General features: G+C 29.7%; 1 protein-coding gene across 1 annotated transcript; it reads left to right on the top strand.

Annotated features, from left to right (window-relative positions):
* The first annotated feature begins 12,819 nt into the window (after positions 1-12,819).
* LOC108455533 (integrin-linked protein kinase 1-like) lies at positions 12,820-16,684 on the top strand. The gene is made up of 11 exons (XM_017754080.2): positions 12,820-13,380; positions 13,478-13,606; positions 13,687-13,770; positions 13,859-13,950; positions 14,077-14,197; positions 15,069-15,148; positions 15,334-15,396; positions 15,758-15,849; positions 15,934-15,998; positions 16,325-16,428; positions 16,519-16,684. The coding sequence occupies exons 1-11, from the start codon at positions 13,120-13,122 to the stop codon at positions 16,631-16,633; spliced, it is 1,206 nt and encodes a 401-aa protein (XP_017609569.1). The 5' UTR covers positions 12,820-13,119; the 3' UTR covers positions 16,634-16,684.
* Positions 16,685-17,684: the final 1,000 nt, after the last annotated feature.

Below are 17,684 nucleotides of genomic sequence, written 5' to 3' on the forward strand. Positions count from 1 at the left end.
TTGCTCCTAACCACATTCTACACAAGACCTTCCAAACCTCACAGCAAATTCCTCTTCGCCAAAGCAAATACTGTGGAAACTCACGACACTCTGCATAACAACCTACTGGTTATGCCACCAGAATATAAAATGAAGCTTTTTCGGGGCCAAATAGCTGTACATTGGAAGGAAGAACTTGCCAGGGCAGATATTCGGACGCCCCAACAGGGAACCTGTATACTGATGCAAACACGTCAACGTCCTCTCAGCCGGAAGTTTAATCACCTTGCATGAAGAGCGGCAGCCTCTAAATGCACTAAAATAATGTTTATGTTTTCTTGATGTCTACCAAAAAAAAAAATGAGTGAGATAAGTTACTAACTAAAAAGATAAATAATATAAGATGTTCAATTGCAATAAGAGACAAATATCGCATAAGGTTTGAGCTCAAAGATGAGATATCGTATAAGTTTGGTTAATTATTTTTATTATTATACTAGATTAAAGAAGAATGAAATTACCAACTATAACAATACTAAAAGATATAATTAGAGTATAATTATTGACTTATAAAAAAATTAGATAAAATTCACATCCGAATAAATTTAAAGCTAGACATCAAATTTTTTTAATACCACCTCCTGCCAATAGTCTGCCATCGACACTTGTTGGGGTGTCAATACTGGGAATATGTTTCACCCATTAAAATGGAATATATGAATTAAAATGTTTGCCAACGAAAATGGCACTATCGTTAAGCATCTGATTACATCCACAAATTTCTTTCATCTTTTGATCTAATTTACATACACAGATTCCTAAATATAGTCTTTGGTTACATTTGGAGATGAAACAATTCCACGGTCGTCTTCATCTTCCTTCGGAGTAAGGAGCCATGATCTCAAAACCCTCTCTGCATCTTTATACATGAATACTGGTTTTCCAATTACTCCTTGTCAAAATTTTCATTATGATACTCCTTGAGGAGTTATCGGTATATGCACTCCTATTATAAGCTAATTCTAAAAATTGTAGATGATGGTAAAATAGGACAACTTTAAGAGGAGACTTAGCTTCATAATCACGGCCTTGAGGAACAATGGATATGTATAGCGATTTATTTCAACAAAAATCCCAAATATTATTAGCGGTTTCCATGATTTTTCCCCGTTTGAATAAAAACCAAACTAATAGTTAGAGAGATTGAATCTTCTGCAATGTTATTAAGGCCCACAGCCAAGATTATCAAAATCGCTTCACAGCACTCCCCCATTTCAAAGAAGTAACAGTTTTAAAATTATAATTTTTATTAAAAAATAACAATATTAAAATCTAATCACTATAACATTTTAAAAATTTGACCCTATTTTTGTTATTGAGTTGCTATTGTAATTTTTAATAAAAATTAAATTTTAAATTTTTATAAATTTTGTTTATAGTTTTATGTTTTTAATAATTTTAAATTTTAAAATAGCTTAATTGATTTTTTTAAATTTGTTACTGGGGTTTTTTGACTCTTTAGCCTAATTTCAAAATTTTCTAATGTACTTCCAATAAAAGAGTAGGGTCAAATTAACTAAATGTTTGAAGGTTAAGGGCTAAATTTATTATTTTACCTTATATATAAACATTGTATTTTAACGGAGGATTTTTTCTCACTCATCTAACGTATGTGAACTAATTTACTTATTTTTTAATAGAGAGATTAAAATGTAATTTAGGGTATAGTGGAGTAATTTTACCCCTAAAAACATATTGAAGAAGAAAACCATTTAAAGGTTAATTGCACCATATGTCCCTAAATTATGACTAATTTTGAATTAGTCCCAAAACTTTAAAATATTTTAATTGTATATCAAAACTATTGGTATTATATCAACCAAGTCTTTATGTTAGCAAAATAGTTAGTTTAATTGTTAAGCCCCATGTCGTATATGATGTGGATCAAATCATAATAAGAAGTGGATAGGATTCCTTAACATATATTCCAACGTGATAAATTAACCTTTAAAAAAAATTAAAAGTGAGTCATATTTATCAGATAAATTAGCTAAAAATACTTGTTTTAAAAACTATTTAGTAAAATAGAGAAATAGGTCGATTTTGAAGAGAAAAACAGTAAACTCATCCAGCAGGATGCGCTTTCAGTGTCCATGCTGCGACCTTAGCTGAAAACACGTCCTACTGGACGCATTTTCCTCCAACGGTAATTTTTTTGATACGGCTACTTTTTTTTTAATGGCTAGTTTATTTACTATATAAATCTAACTCATTTTTTTTCTTTTGCATTTAAATCCTATTATTTCAGTTCTCTCAATTCTCTCAACTATTTAGTTCTCATTTTTTTTCATTCAATTTCTCTCAAATTCTTGTTGTTTTAATTTTATATTTCGTAATTTCTTTGATTTTATTTAATTTTTATAATTTTAAAAATGTCGATGTCACTTATTTGTTTGGATGACAAACACATTTCTAGCATTCAATTGCAAATGATAAGAAAATATTATTAATTTTTTAATTTTAATTAATTTAATTATTAAGTTGTTAACATTATTAATTTTATAATTTTTTTATGTTTATATAATCAGACCGAAGATCGAATTATAGAGAGGTATATACAGAATTTAAGTGCCAGGGCACCATGTGTTATTGAACCTACACTTGCAAGAAGCGGGGTTCTTGCACGTGTCTCATATGCTCGTAGGGACTAAATTGGATCCTGCACTTATCAGTGCTTTGGTGGAAAGATGGAGACCTGGGACACACACATTCCATCTTTTGTGCAATGAGTGTATAATTACACTCAAGAACATTGCTTTACAACTCGATTTACCAGTGGATGGGGCAGTCGTCATGGGAGTAGCGAGCGTTGGCGATTGGAGTGCAATTTGTGAGCAACTATTAGGTAAGGTGTCAAACAAATTTAGTAGTAGTCGGATAGAGATGAAATGGTTAGAAGACAATTTCAATTATATTGACAACTCCGCGAGTGCCGTTGAAAGTGAACAATACGCATGAGCATTCATCCTGAAGTTAATCGAGGATATTCTAATGCCAAATAAATCTCAAAATTTGGTACATTTAATGTGGCTACTACAATTAGTTGACTTGAAAGAAGTGAAGCGACTCGGTTGGAGATCAATTGTGTTGGCAACATTGTACTGAGAGATGTGTCGGGCAACAAAATCACAAAAAATTAAAATTGATGATTGCATATTCCTTCTTCAGTCATGGGTATATGGTACTGGCTACCATTTTTACTTCTCAGAGTAAACGCCCTTTATGTATTCTCACTCGTAGTAAGGTAAAATTCATTTGATAATATAGTTATCATAATATTTTTTTTCATTATTATATTTTTGAAATAACATATTATTTGAATAGGTGGAATAATAAGGCGAGTCATGTGGGCATACCGGACGAGCTCGAACATATCCAGGTATTGTTAGATCACTTATTAGAAGCCAATGTTAGTTTTTGAAATTTTAAATTATATAATATTTATGTAAGGATTTAAAATTTTATATTAAGTACATAATAAATTTTATAATTTCATACTGTAGTCTGAATAAATTTCATAATCTGATCTAAGAATTTCATGTAGGCTTGTTGGGCCTCTACATCTGCTAAGTTACGTTCTACTTGGTTGAATTGCCTTTTAGAAACCTAAGGAAGCTAGATTGAGATACCCTACAAAACTGAAAATTTCATATTAACTCCTAAAAAATATAAAAAAATACTGAATTTAACATAAAATTAATTAAATTGACACACTTCCATAATAAAATTTAATATAAAAATTACAAATAAAAACTATAAAAAGTGTTGTCAATTAATCGAATTTGCATAAATTAAAACAAAAAATTGTTGAAAATAACTCTATATTTTAGAGTTATCACACCCCCAAACTTAATTCATTACTCGTCCTGTGTAATGTCTTTTGTAAAAATGCTAAAACATCCAAATTCATCCACCCTCAACGTAATTAATTCTCCATTTTTCCATGCTTTAGAAAATTTTATGCTCAAAGATAGAAGTTGCAAACATGTAACTGAAGTACATATATCATCTAATTTTTCTCAAGTATTAAAGTTCTAACTGTAATCATGAATTAAACGCCTTCTCTTATACACTAAGTTCTTTCCAAACAATTTTTGTTTCCCTTGATTAAGCTAAGCAGCAATCCTAAAGGTTAAATTATGTTTTCATATATTAAACTTAGTAATTTTTCTGCACTAATTTAGCAAGTATAATATTTAAAATCAATAGGTCTTTTAGCAGGGTTGTATTGAGGCTTGATCAAAAGTATGGAAAGAGATAGTTATTTTTAGGCTAGACAACCTCAAACTCAGCTTACTCAGAACCTCTAGGATACAATTTACCCCCTAAAGTACCTAATTCTTCCTTTTCACTTTCAAAGTATGTACTCACTAGTACCCTTTTCTTCGTACAAACGACCATTTTTTAGCATAAACATAGTATAATTTTTCAAGCTCAAAAACACTCCAAGCATTAAAGAAGGCACCCAATACCTCTTTCTAACTCCCCCAACCTTAAATATAAAAATGTCCTCAAACAAACTGAGTTTAAGATTTGGTGAAAAAATAAAGATGAGTACTGTAAGTAAAGGATAGTTAGCTAATGCAAGGTTTCAAAAAGAATAGGTTAATCAACTCAAAAGTGGGTTTCAAGAGTTAGTTTTAATACGATAGGCTTGAAAGGCTCAGTCGATTCAAACAAAAATTTGCCTAAATTATTTTTAAACTGTTATGCCGTTATGATTTCACCTTAAGGAAATTCCTAAGTCAATTCTAAAGACTTAAAGCTTCATGCATGCTTAGTTTTCCTAAGGAATTAAAAGCTTCATGGTTGACATTATACACAATTATTAATATTTGCATTTTCATCACAACTTAGTTAACATAGAAATACTTAAAATAAAAGGATTTCATGCATACTAGAGTTAACATATTTATGCAAAAATTTGCTTAAACACACCTTTATGGAAGAATCGATTTTCAAAAAGTATCGGTAAAATAATAATTTCTTGAACAAGCATCAGAAAAATTATAATTTCAAAGAAATTATAATACGGTCCCCCTACTAAAGAAAAGCAATGTTCTCATCACCTAAAAGTATATAGCAAAAGGGACAATATCAAAGAAGTAAATGTGAACTATGCATTTGATAATACTCTAAAATGACGTATTTTTATATATTAATCATGTGTTTATTTTGAGCTTGAGCCTACTAATTTGAGCTATTTATGTCTTTTTATCTTTTAGGGACTAAATTGGAGGCGAAAAGTAAACTCAAGGGAAAAAGCATCAATTTGGAGATTAAATGAGCCAATATGCAACGTGGGACAAATATGGTGCCAAAAGTGCGAACATGGAAGACACAAGGACTTAAAAGCAAATATAAGAGATTTTATTTTGGAAGACTCTATTTTATTTTATTTTATTATATTAGGATAATTAATATTAAGATAAATATTAGGATTATTTAATTTTAAGATTTAATTTTAATTATTTTTAATTATCTTTAATTAAATGTATTTATCTTTTTAGAATTTAAGTTCAATTAGACTATCTCCCTAGCACTATAAATAGGGGGTGAAGTAACTCTATTTCGGGTTGATCTTTTCTGTAAACACTCCCCCCCTAAAAGTCTTTTGTTCTTTCCATATTTTTTTCTTTTAATAAAATTTCTTTTTCCACAATTTTATTTTCTTTTCCACCATTATCATGAGCCACTAAACCCTTCTAGCCAAAAGTTGTCAATATTTCCCCAAAAAGGGGTCTTGAGGCCTAGAATCCGTACTTAGCCTTCTCGCCAAGTATTCATCGTTTCTCCGCACTACGGGTTGACGCTTCCGTCCATGGCCCTTAAGAAGTAAACTTTTCAGCATATGCAAAGGCGGCCGCTTTGTATGTTTTGGAAGGATTGCATAGTCGGTTCGTTAACTTACTGCGTCAGAGGTTGGCGAGCCAAAGAGACAAAATGGCGTGGGATTCGCCATTGAGAAGCGTTGATCTAGCATAGATTACTGGCTAGAGTTAGGTTCCCTAAAAATCGTAAGTCTAACCTTTGGAGCTGGTGGTCGTAGTCGTCCTCTTCCACTATAACTGGCTTACTTGAGTCGAGAAAGATCATCCAAAAGCCAAGGGTTGAGCCCAAGGCGGAATGAGACAACCAGAGGCTGGAACTTTCCCATAAGAATTTCTTTTCTCTTAAAACTCTCTTTATTATTTTTATTATTTTCATAATCATAATTTCAGTAAACTTTAAATTCTGTTTTTATTTTATTTTTCGCTTCCAAAATTAATTCTTGAATTCTGTTTTTTTATTTTTTCCAGGAACGCAGGTTTTCTTGGGCACGATTCTGCCTAGGATTTCGAGAAACAAGCATTCGTATAATCCGGTCCCTGAGGATTCGACCCTACTTCCTCTTTACTATTTCTTTTTCGTTATTTTACAGGGAATAGGATATTTTTGGTGCTCTCAACGACGCATCAATATAGCAAAAGGGACAATATCAAAGAAGTAAATGTGAACTATGCATCAGGTAGACTCCTAAGAAGGGGGGATGAGTCTCATTTGACTGCTTAAATATCAAGTTTTTCCTTGCCAAAGCTTATCCTAGACATATGCATTCAAATTACCACACTTTTCATTTTTAAAAAAGAATGATTTGCAAATTCACTTAAATTTATTTATAATTGCAACTTAAAAATTTATTAGGTAGAAAACAAAAAAAATAATTAAGTTCAAAAGTATCTAAAAGTATTAAAGACATAAAAGAAAAAGAACAAGAAAACACCTCTTATTTGTTGACCCATCACTATCTGATTCTTTCTCTTCACCCACTCTTCACCCATGTTATCGACATCTTGCCTAGGTGCAGTAGAATCCTCAAGTCTAGTTCTGTGAGTCGGGTCCCATGGCTCGAAGACGAAATCTGAAAACTCAGGTAAAGAGCCAAAATACCTAAAAAAAAAAATTTGGAATGCAGCCTGATTCGAGTCATCTCGAATTTTAGCATATCTCTAGTACACTTGTTGTTGCTTATACATGTGTTGCAAGAAATCCATAATGGTCGATTGATCTGAATGAGTTACCGAGTTAGCAAAAAGTTGAGTCGATATAGGATTAGGCATGAGATCATTAAGTGGTGTTGTACTGCTTCAACCTTCTAAAGAAAAAAAAATAAAAATAAAAAGTTTGAAACAATATTAAATAAAAAATACATTAATATGCTTATAAAAATAATAAAATTTCAGACCCAAGGATGTAATCGCAATTATCAAACCATCTAACGAAAGGAGCTAATATATTAAAAATATTAATTAAAAAAATTGAAGCAACATGAAATAAAAAAAATACAAATGGGAGTAAAATAGGAATCGAATCGAAACTCAAGGATGTAATTACAACTATCTAACTATCTAACAGAAAAACTAAAATATTAAAAAAGACTAATTAAAAATTTAAAAAGCTTGAAGCAACATGAAATAAAAATGTAACACTCCTATCCCGTAACCGTCGCCGGAATAGGACGAGACGTTACCAGAAATTAGGAATCGGATCAGAACGGTAAAATTTTGAACCCTTTCTTAAATAAAAGATCATTTATTTATATAACTAATAGACACAAACAAAGATCGAATTTAAAACTTATAAAAGTAAACTTCCATAAGATGCCATATTTGCATGGCTTATATACAATAGTCAAAATATCATTCTACTTATAGTCTATACATGCCATAAGCTAAGTCCAAATCACATGATTACTACAATAGTAGATAGTGTGATGAAGTGCTGACGATCCCCGAGCTAATAGTAAGAGTCAACGATCTACAAAAATAAACAGAGAAACATAACATTCAAAGTAAGCTTTCATAAGCTTAGTAAGTCTTAAGCAATTTAAACAGTTGAACTTAAAACAAACCAAATGTTCAAATCACATAACACTTTCGAGTACAATACTATTTGGCCGATTATGCACAAACACATATCATTTTACTCCGCTTATACTCAAACTCATATAAACATAGTATTTACAAGCTTCCGGATTAACTTTAATTCTTTCAAATTTCACTAGTGTATCATTTCTTACCCACACTTACTTTCAACATTCATAGTTAAATGGCATATCGAAAACTATCTTGTAACTTTACATAATAACTGAATGCACACATATACAAATATACATATGAATTTACAACATCTTTTCATATGCTTCTCACCGTCAGATCAATCTCACATATAATATATATATGTATCACATACCGTAATCACTTAATGTGTAATACTGAGTTCAATTTATCATCTTAGCATAGGATCTCGAAGTCATATACTTTATCAAATTCATTAACACTTGGCCTGCGAGGTATAAAACCCGAACATAACACCAGCACGAAGCTTACGGGACTTTAAACTTAGATATAATACCAGCACTAGGCCTGCTGGATTTAACCCGGATATAATGCCAGCACGAAGCCTGCGGGATTTAACCCGGATATAATTCTAGCATATAGTCTGCGGGTCTTTAAGCCCGGATACACATCAAATATCATGCATATTTAATCATATATTAACACATCTCATTCAACATATCACATTAGTAGTCATTTGCTACATTCGGATATAAGCTTCATATGAACACTATCATTTACATTTCGATTCACACCAATCATCAAATTCATTTAATTCACATTTACTTAATTAGGTTGTTCGTACCTGAATAATTTACTTTACGAAACGAATCCACATATCGTATTAGCCCATAGTCTTATAGCACCACACTCTTAACAGTTTACCTCATCGAAGTTCACATTTAATCACTTTAGTGCCAAGCCATATTCGGCTACCACAAAGGACTAATAATAATAATTTTATACACATCATGGTTTCCTTTAGATATTTAATAATCACAAATCGTGATATCTCTACCAGCACATATACAGCATAGTTTATTCATTGTAACACTCATTTAGTGCATCAAATTTCCAAATCCAATTCAACTTAAGCATAATAGCCATAATCGGCTTATAGCCTTAAATCATTACATATTCGGCACATTAACCAAATAAAATTTACATTCTCCTTGCCATATTAATTTAACTCTTAGGCATATAAAAGGGAATCAAGCTTAAACACTTAAGAACTTACCTTGAAGGTTTCCGAACGATTACAACGGCTATTCGATTACTTTCTCTTTTCCCTTATCCGAATTTGCCCCTCTATGCTCTTGAGCTTAAATTCAAAGATTTTAAACTAGTCATTATTCAACTATTCAAGCATCACTTTCAAAATATAATATATATATACATTCGACTTTCACACCTACTGATCGTAGTAAGCTTATAAGAAATCAATAAGCAACTCATTAACAATTTTTTTTTTGTCAATGTTTACCACATAATCATAATTCCACTGCAAGCTGTCTTCCTGAGCAACAATCACTAAATCATTTATAACTGGAGCTACGAAACTCCAAATCAAGTGCTGTTAATTTTCTCTGAAAATAAACTCATATATCTTTTATCCATAAAATTTTCAGAATTTTTCGTTTGGCCAATCAATACCAGATTTTTCTTAAAATTTCCCTTGTTTCACTATTTGACTAATCTGACCACTCTTCACTATGAATCAAATTTCTCATTGTACAGAATTCAAAATATGTTCTCGTTTATTTCATTTGAAACTAGACTCATTAAGGAGGCTAAGCATATAAATTTCATCTTAAGACCAATTTTGTACAATTTATATTGATTTTATAAAAACAGAACAGAGGATCTAGAAGTCATTCTGACCCTGTCCCACATCACTTCAAATATCTCATTATCGGAAATTTTTTTGTTTACACGGTTTCTTTTATAAGAAACTAGACTCATTGAGTTTTAATTACATAATTTATTATGCTTCTAACTCATCTCCCATAATTTATGGTGATTTTCCAAAATCACATTACTACTGCTGTCTCAAGCAGATTTATTACCAAATCACTCTTTCACACATACCTTGCATGCATGTTATTTAAACATGCATATCACAAATCCATCATCACATACATATAATTTCACTTAAGCATAAACTCCATTTCATCATTTTAAAGCACAAACATTACTCAATATTATCCAAGTTCACACACAACATGTTAGCTGATTTTCCCCCTTAGCATCTAAGGCACATGCATGCTCATTTGCTTGGCTCAACTTCACCTATCTTCCATTATTCATCAAAAGAACATGAAACAACAACCATTTCCCTCATTTCAATTCATGACCGAATGCTCACAACGCAACCAAAAATCAAAAATATGCTTCATGAGTTAAGCTATAATCAATAAGAACCCATGAACATCAAAATAGAAGCAAAGTACCAAGAACTTACCTTCAATTTTCCTCCTCCTAGTGACCGAATATTCAAGGGTTTCCTCCCCTATTTGCTCTCTCAATTTTCGGCTATGAAGAACCAAGAATGAACAAAAACCTTCCTTTACTTCCCTTTTGTTATTCTTATTATTCTTTATTCCTAAACATTTTATGACACAAAATGGCATATATTAATTTGTGCCATACCTATGCCATAACTTCAATAAAAAAATTTGCACATGTTGTTCATCATGACCATCATCCATTATAACTATTATAATGCTAAAATACATATATTATCTAATACCCATCACCTTGGCCGGCCACTACACATAAAATGGGAGGTTTGACATGCAAATCCTCCTATTTTGCACTACTATTTATTTGGCCACTACAAATTAACCTATAGCATTTTGAAATTTTCACATAAGTCCTATTTCATAATTTCACTCACAAATGACAAAATCAAAGCATGAAATTTTCACACATGCACTTTCACGTGTAATAATCACAGAATATAACATTTAATTATTTTTGTGACTCAATTTTGTGGTCCCGAAACCACTTCCCGACTAGGGTCAAATTAGGGCTGTCACAAAAAAATACAAATATGAGTAGGAGAGGAATCAAATTCAAGACTTAAGGATGTAATTACAACTATCTAACCAAAGAACTAATATGTTAAAAAAATAATTAAAAATTTAAAAAGCTTGAAGTAACATGAAATAAAAAATACAAATATGAGTAGGGGAGGAATCAAACTCAAAACTTAAGGATGTAATTACAACAATCTAACCATCTAACTAAAGAACCCAGGACACAAGGATAAAATACTAACATTTAGCCATCTGGTCAAAGCTGAAAGCGCATCCAATTAGACGCATTTTTCTAAAATCGACCTAATCCGATAATTATGGTTAAAAATTAGCATTTTTGGGTAATTTACCCCATAATTGCATTCGGTACTTTTGTATATTTTTAAGTCGGTTAAATTATGTCGTTAGTTCCTGTATTATGCATAAATTGTTGATTTAGCCCTTATACTTTGATTTGGTCATTTTTAGTCATTATATTTTTTGAATTTTAGAATCTCGATCTTGACCAAATAGTAGTTATTAAATTCATTAAACTAAATTTCATTTTTTTCAAAATCTAATGTGAGAAACATATTATTACATGTGTAATGCCATGTTAGCTTGCTAAATATTACTCACAGAAAAGCTAGCTAATGGATTTAATGGTGTTTATTTGCATCAAAATTGAAATTTCAAAATTCAAAAAAATATAGGGACTAAGAATAATCCAATTGGACAACTAGATTAAATCTAAAACTTTATGCTTAGTACGAGGTAATAGCATAATTTAACTGCCATCATTTGGGTTAGGACTGAAATTTCAAAATTCAAAAAGTACAAAGACTAAAATTGACTAGTTCAAAAAGTACAATGACTAAATTTGTTCAATTTAAAGTATAGGGACTAAATCCACAACTTACATAGAGTAGATGCATTAGTAGTAGAATTAAAACTTTTAAATCATTTTCTAACCAAACAGATATCTGATTAACTCATGGTACAACCTTAATCTAGGTATTAACTAGGAAAGATTATAATTATAATTGTAACTTCTGAAAAAACCAAAGAAGTTTCCTCATTTCAAGGTTTTTTTAATAACTACTATTTGGTTACTAAACTATTAGTAAATACGTTTTGGTCATTCAACTTTAAAAACTTATAAAATGATCATTGAACTATTCAAAAGTTTTCATTTAATTTATTGGGCTGTTAAAATCACTGTTGTATCGCCTTCTCTATTTGCACCGCCAGCACCAATCAAAAGCTCTCACTTCCCTCCTTTTCAACAATTTAGTTTTTTTTTTTATAAAACAACTTTGAACGCCATCAATTTACGAATTAAAATTTGAGTAACTTTTTTCTTCAAATTTTGATATTAATTGTCAAATCAGCTTAAATCTAATGTATGTTTATTTACTCATTAATAAATATTGTTCCATCGTACTATTTATCGAATCATTATTTGGAGCTCGTCATCGAACTTTAAAACATATTGATCCAATAATTTATATAAAAATTTTAAATAATTCAATTACTATTTTATAATTTTTTAAAAATTAAATAACTAAAACATAAATTTAGTAATAATTTAATAAAGCTATACTTTTCCATTATCTACAAATGGTGATGGAATAATAATAGTAGTAGAAAAAAGAAAAGAGATTTGAGGTTGGGGGATGAGGTAAGGAATTATAAATGGAAAAGTCAAAATGCTTCCCAAGTTGCTTATAATTTCAATGGCATAAAAGACACCTATCTCATGAAATTTTCAATGCAATATTATTTTAAGCTTTCACCAAGTCGACTTTTCTTAAAAAAAAAAAAAATCTTTTTTCTATTATGTTTTCTCCAACTATAAGATTCAAGTCTAACAATATATTTTAATTGAGGTAAAAAGGATGAAAAGTTAAAACTAAAAAAATCTCATTAATTCCATATTTTTCAATAACCTAATCAATAAACATATAAGTTGACGTTAAAACCAAGCCCTTTTCTGACCTTGTCCTAGACATCATCGCCTGTCTTTGAAACTCTCATAAACCAATGGCCAACTCTTGTCTTTGCCATTAATTTGGGCTATTCTCTTAACACTCAACCTCACCCATTTCTTCAACATTATTTTCCCCAAGAAACTAAGCCACTCCAAACTGGTAACCAGATTCGAGTAATTAAGACAAAAACATAAAATGGGTCAACGGCAAAACCATGATTACGATGTTTCAAGTGGATTTGATATGCAATTGATCGGAAATTTTTTGAGCTTTGCATCTAGGGGAGATAGGGTTGGCCTGAACCAGATGCTAAGGGATGGAATTTCACCTGACGTCCAAGATTATGATCGGAGAACTGCCTTGCATCTCGCCGCCAGTGAAGGTCATGCCCCTATTGTTGAGCTACTTCTCCTTTATAAGGCCAATGTTAACCTCATTGACCGATGGAATCGTACTGTATGCACCCAACTTCATCACCTTCTTTGCTACATCGTAAAACCTGAGAGCAATTACAAATTTAGGGTTTTAATGTCTTTGGTTTTTGTTTGTGAAGCCATTAACAGATGCAAGACTTTATGGACATCGAGATATATGCAGAATCCTAGAAGTAAATGGAGGCAAAGACATGGATGATAAAGAATTCATCAATGATCAGCCAACATTGAATGATCAAGCTCCCATGGTAATAATATTAATAATTATTTCAAAAATACAATGCTTTGGATTCTATTGATATATGTGTTTTGTTGATTGTTATTGCAGACAGTTCGACATGAACCTGATTCAAATGAAGTAATTGATATCTCAGAACTGAATACAGACAAGTCTTCAGTAATTAATCCACAGGTTACTTAAAGAATAAGAAATTTGTGTTTTGTTTTGTTTTGTTTTTTTTGATGAGGAAATATGGATGAAATGTGGATGGTGATGTTAGGGTGTGTATGGTGAATCCGAGAAGGTAAAATGGCGTGGAACATGGGTTGTTAAAACAGTGATAAAAAGCCAGATCCAACACCCAGTGAAAATGTATGTATGAATATTGTATATTATGATTAAGTTTAATTTTACTTTAATTTAGACATGCATGTATATATGTCTGTGAAGAATTTCAGAAATTGAAGCATGTAATGTTTTAATGTTGGGTTTGGTCAGGATATTGTCTTCCAAGGATAATACACTGTTGCAAGAACTTCGACATCCCAATATCTTACAGTTCCTGGGTTCAATTGTGCAAGGAGAGGAAATGATTTTGATTACTGAATATCTACCCAAAGTAATACCTTTCACTTTAACATTAATTTCCCTGCTTTTATTTTATTTTTAATTAATTACTGTTTCTTTATAATATCATTAGTTAATTTAAATAGTTAATATTGTCAATTATTCTAATAAAATGTTAACCCCAATTTTTTAAGAACATTACAACAAAAAAATTATCATGATGAGTTCAAACGAGTATTTTTAAGATAAAAATTCTAATTAGCATTTTTCACGTTTTTCTATTGATGTATAACTATCAAGTGAATATATATTTAATTTTATAATATCACTGTAGTAAATTTATTTTATAAGAATTTTAATAGTGATATCAACTAACCCTAAATTTTTAAATTAAAAGAGTAGAGAAATTAAATTCCTAAAAATAAAAGTGGGGACTAAATTCCAAATGTATAAAATGTATAGAGACTTAAAGCACATTTTAATCTTTAAAATTTTACTCTATAATTTTACATAAAAAAAAATCAACCTAATGTAAGTGTGGGAATCATACTAGTAATTAATAAATATCAAATTGGGAAGATGAGGTGGAGTAATTATAGATATTTTTAACATTGACAGAGGTGATATTAGTATTTAAGTTTTAATATCCACAATGAAATAGTACGAGAAATAAGACAAAACATATTAATAGTGGAACGATGATGGATTTAGTAATATCGAACTTAACTTCACTCCATTCTCATACTTGAAGATGTTACTGTCCATAGATCGTTGTATCTAGATTAAAATTGTTTATTTATATATTAAAAGTAAATATTAATAATTATATATTGTTAATATTGTTAGGTTTACATAAAAGTTATTTCTTCAAACAAATATATCTATATCCAATCCAATTTCATTTCTTTTTATGGTAAACATAGGATAATTTGGATCTTATATTGAAAAAGAAAGGTCGTCTTGATTTCCCCACTGCTTTGCGTTATGCACTTGATCTTGCTAGGTAACTTTACTTTTCCTTATATCTATCGTGATTTTTTTTATATATTTTAAAATACTGCTTAAAATGGATAGTATAATTTATTTATTTTTATATTATCTTATATTGAAATATGAAAAAAAAAAAAAAGTTTCCATATTATTTAAATGTTGTCAATGGCCTGCTTTAATTATTTAAATGTTGCATAGGGGAATGAATTATCTTCACAAGCACAAGCCCAAGCCAATAGTGCATAATAATTTGGATCCCAGGTATGTATTACCCTATTTAATTTGAAAATAGTTATTTTAGAGAAGGTATTTTATATTCTGAATAAGTAATTAATCATAAATGATTAAAAGGTTGAAGTGTAATTTTATTATATTAATTAATAATTTTAAATAAATCTCAAAACTATATATGAATATTAGTTTAATGTGTAATTGTATATATAAAATTTTGATTTAATTCAATTTTTATGTATTTTTAACATAACATCATTTTATTTTAATATATTACATATACAAATAATTACTTTTATCTAATATAAAAATAAATTGATATATTTATTTATTTATTGTATACTTAGATTATATTTTACTAGATTATAAACAACTTGTTTTTGTCTTGTAGAAATTTATTGCAAGATGAAAGTGGGCACTTAAAAATTGGGGAGTATTGGGTACAAATGCTGTATGAACAAATACAACCAAATCAAGTCGCCTGTATGTCCCCAACTTTGTATCTTTAGTTTCATAGCTTTATATCTTGTTTTTAATAATTTGATTCATTTCTCTCGTTTTTCACAGCTCAAATAAATGAAATTTGTGACACCAAAAAAGATGTTCGTGCATTTGGCTTCATACTTTACCAGGTCTGTTCTCAAAATAATATTAAATTACAATATATATTAAGAGAATAAATTATATTTATCCGTAAAATTATAAATTATATTTTTACTATTAAAATTTTAAAATCTAACTCTTAAATTCTTCATATAATTAGAAAAAAATATACATAATATATTTTTATATGTTTTTCATTGTAATCTATAAATAAATCAAACAATAATATGTGCTTAAATATACTTTAACTTGCTAACTAATTTAAGAATAAATGGACAAACATATGAATTATTATTTGTTTAAACTAATATATTTTCTCTATATATAAATTATTGAAAATATGAGTGTGGCACAGATGTTAGAAGGAAGACAGGACGTCAACTTTGACTATATAAATTTGAATTTTGTTGATTTCGAAATTAAGTTTCCAATAAGCAGATGTCCAAAAGGAATTCAAGAGTAAGTTATTATTAATATTTTAAGTTAAATTACATTAATTTATCTAATTATTTCTAATTGTTAATAATATATTGGTGTTGTAATTTGTAGGCTTATACAAAAATGCACAAGTAATGATCCGCCCCCGTTTTTTGCTGTCATTAGAACTTTAGAAGATGTTTCAATAAATATGAGAAAAACGTGTATTAGACAATATTGTGTCTAAACAATTAAATGTTTAATTACTTGCTTCAAAACAAACAACTTCTTTACCATATTTGAGTTGGCTTTTCAAATGTTTCAATTTAATTTAATGTCTCGGTAAACAAATCTATCAAATTATCATTAGAATGAATTTGTTGAACTTTTATATCTTTCTTATTCTCAAGATTATGAGTGAAGAATAATTTTTAGTGAAATATGTTTTGTTCTATTCACCTTTGATGTATACTCCTTTTAAATGAGCTATAAATGTTACATCAACTTTGTATAAGATGCTATTTTCCTTTAGAGATAAACTACATATCTTTTGATATGTTAAGACTTGGCTAGCCTCATGCATTGCAATTATTTCTTTATAATTTGAAGAGGCAAAAGCTAATGTTTTTTGAACACCTCCACTTACAACTAAGTATTTTGTTTGAGATATACCTTTTTGTGGATTTAATTAAATATACATCATCTACAAAGTTAACTAATTGAGATTTTCATTTGAATGGAATAACTTCATATCAACTATTCCTCTAGGGTATCTTAAAATATGTTTAAGTCAATTCTAATATCTACATGTTGGAGAAGAACTAAATCTTACTAGCAAACTTACATCAAATGCTACATTAGCTCATGTGTTATTTTCAAGATACATTGATGCTCCAATGGAACTATATATGGTACATCAGGACCAAGAAATTCTTTATCATTTTCACAAGGATGAAAATTATGTTTATCCATATCTAGTGATCGTATAACCATTGGAATACTTAATGCATGTGCTTTACCCATGTAGAATTTTTTTTAAGACCTTTTTTGTATAAGATGGTTGATAGACATTTACATGACGTGCCAAAAATATTTCAAAAAGCTCGACTTGATTCATTCTAAACATGTGAACACCACTAACTTTTTTTAGGTTAGATGTGATTAGTCACCTATTGAGTCTATTCATTTTAGAATTATTCTATGAACACTCTAAAAGAACAAACTTTAGTTATACTTAACCCTAAAAAATTCCAAAAAGCTCGACTTGGTTCATTCTAAACATGTTATATTAGCCTATT

The sequence above is a fragment of the Gossypium arboreum genome, chromosome 9 (assembly GCF_025698485.1).
Source record: "Gossypium arboreum isolate Shixiya-1 chromosome 9, ASM2569848v2, whole genome shotgun sequence".
NCBI classification, from domain to species: domain Eukaryota; kingdom Viridiplantae; phylum Streptophyta; class Magnoliopsida; order Malvales; family Malvaceae; genus Gossypium; species Gossypium arboreum.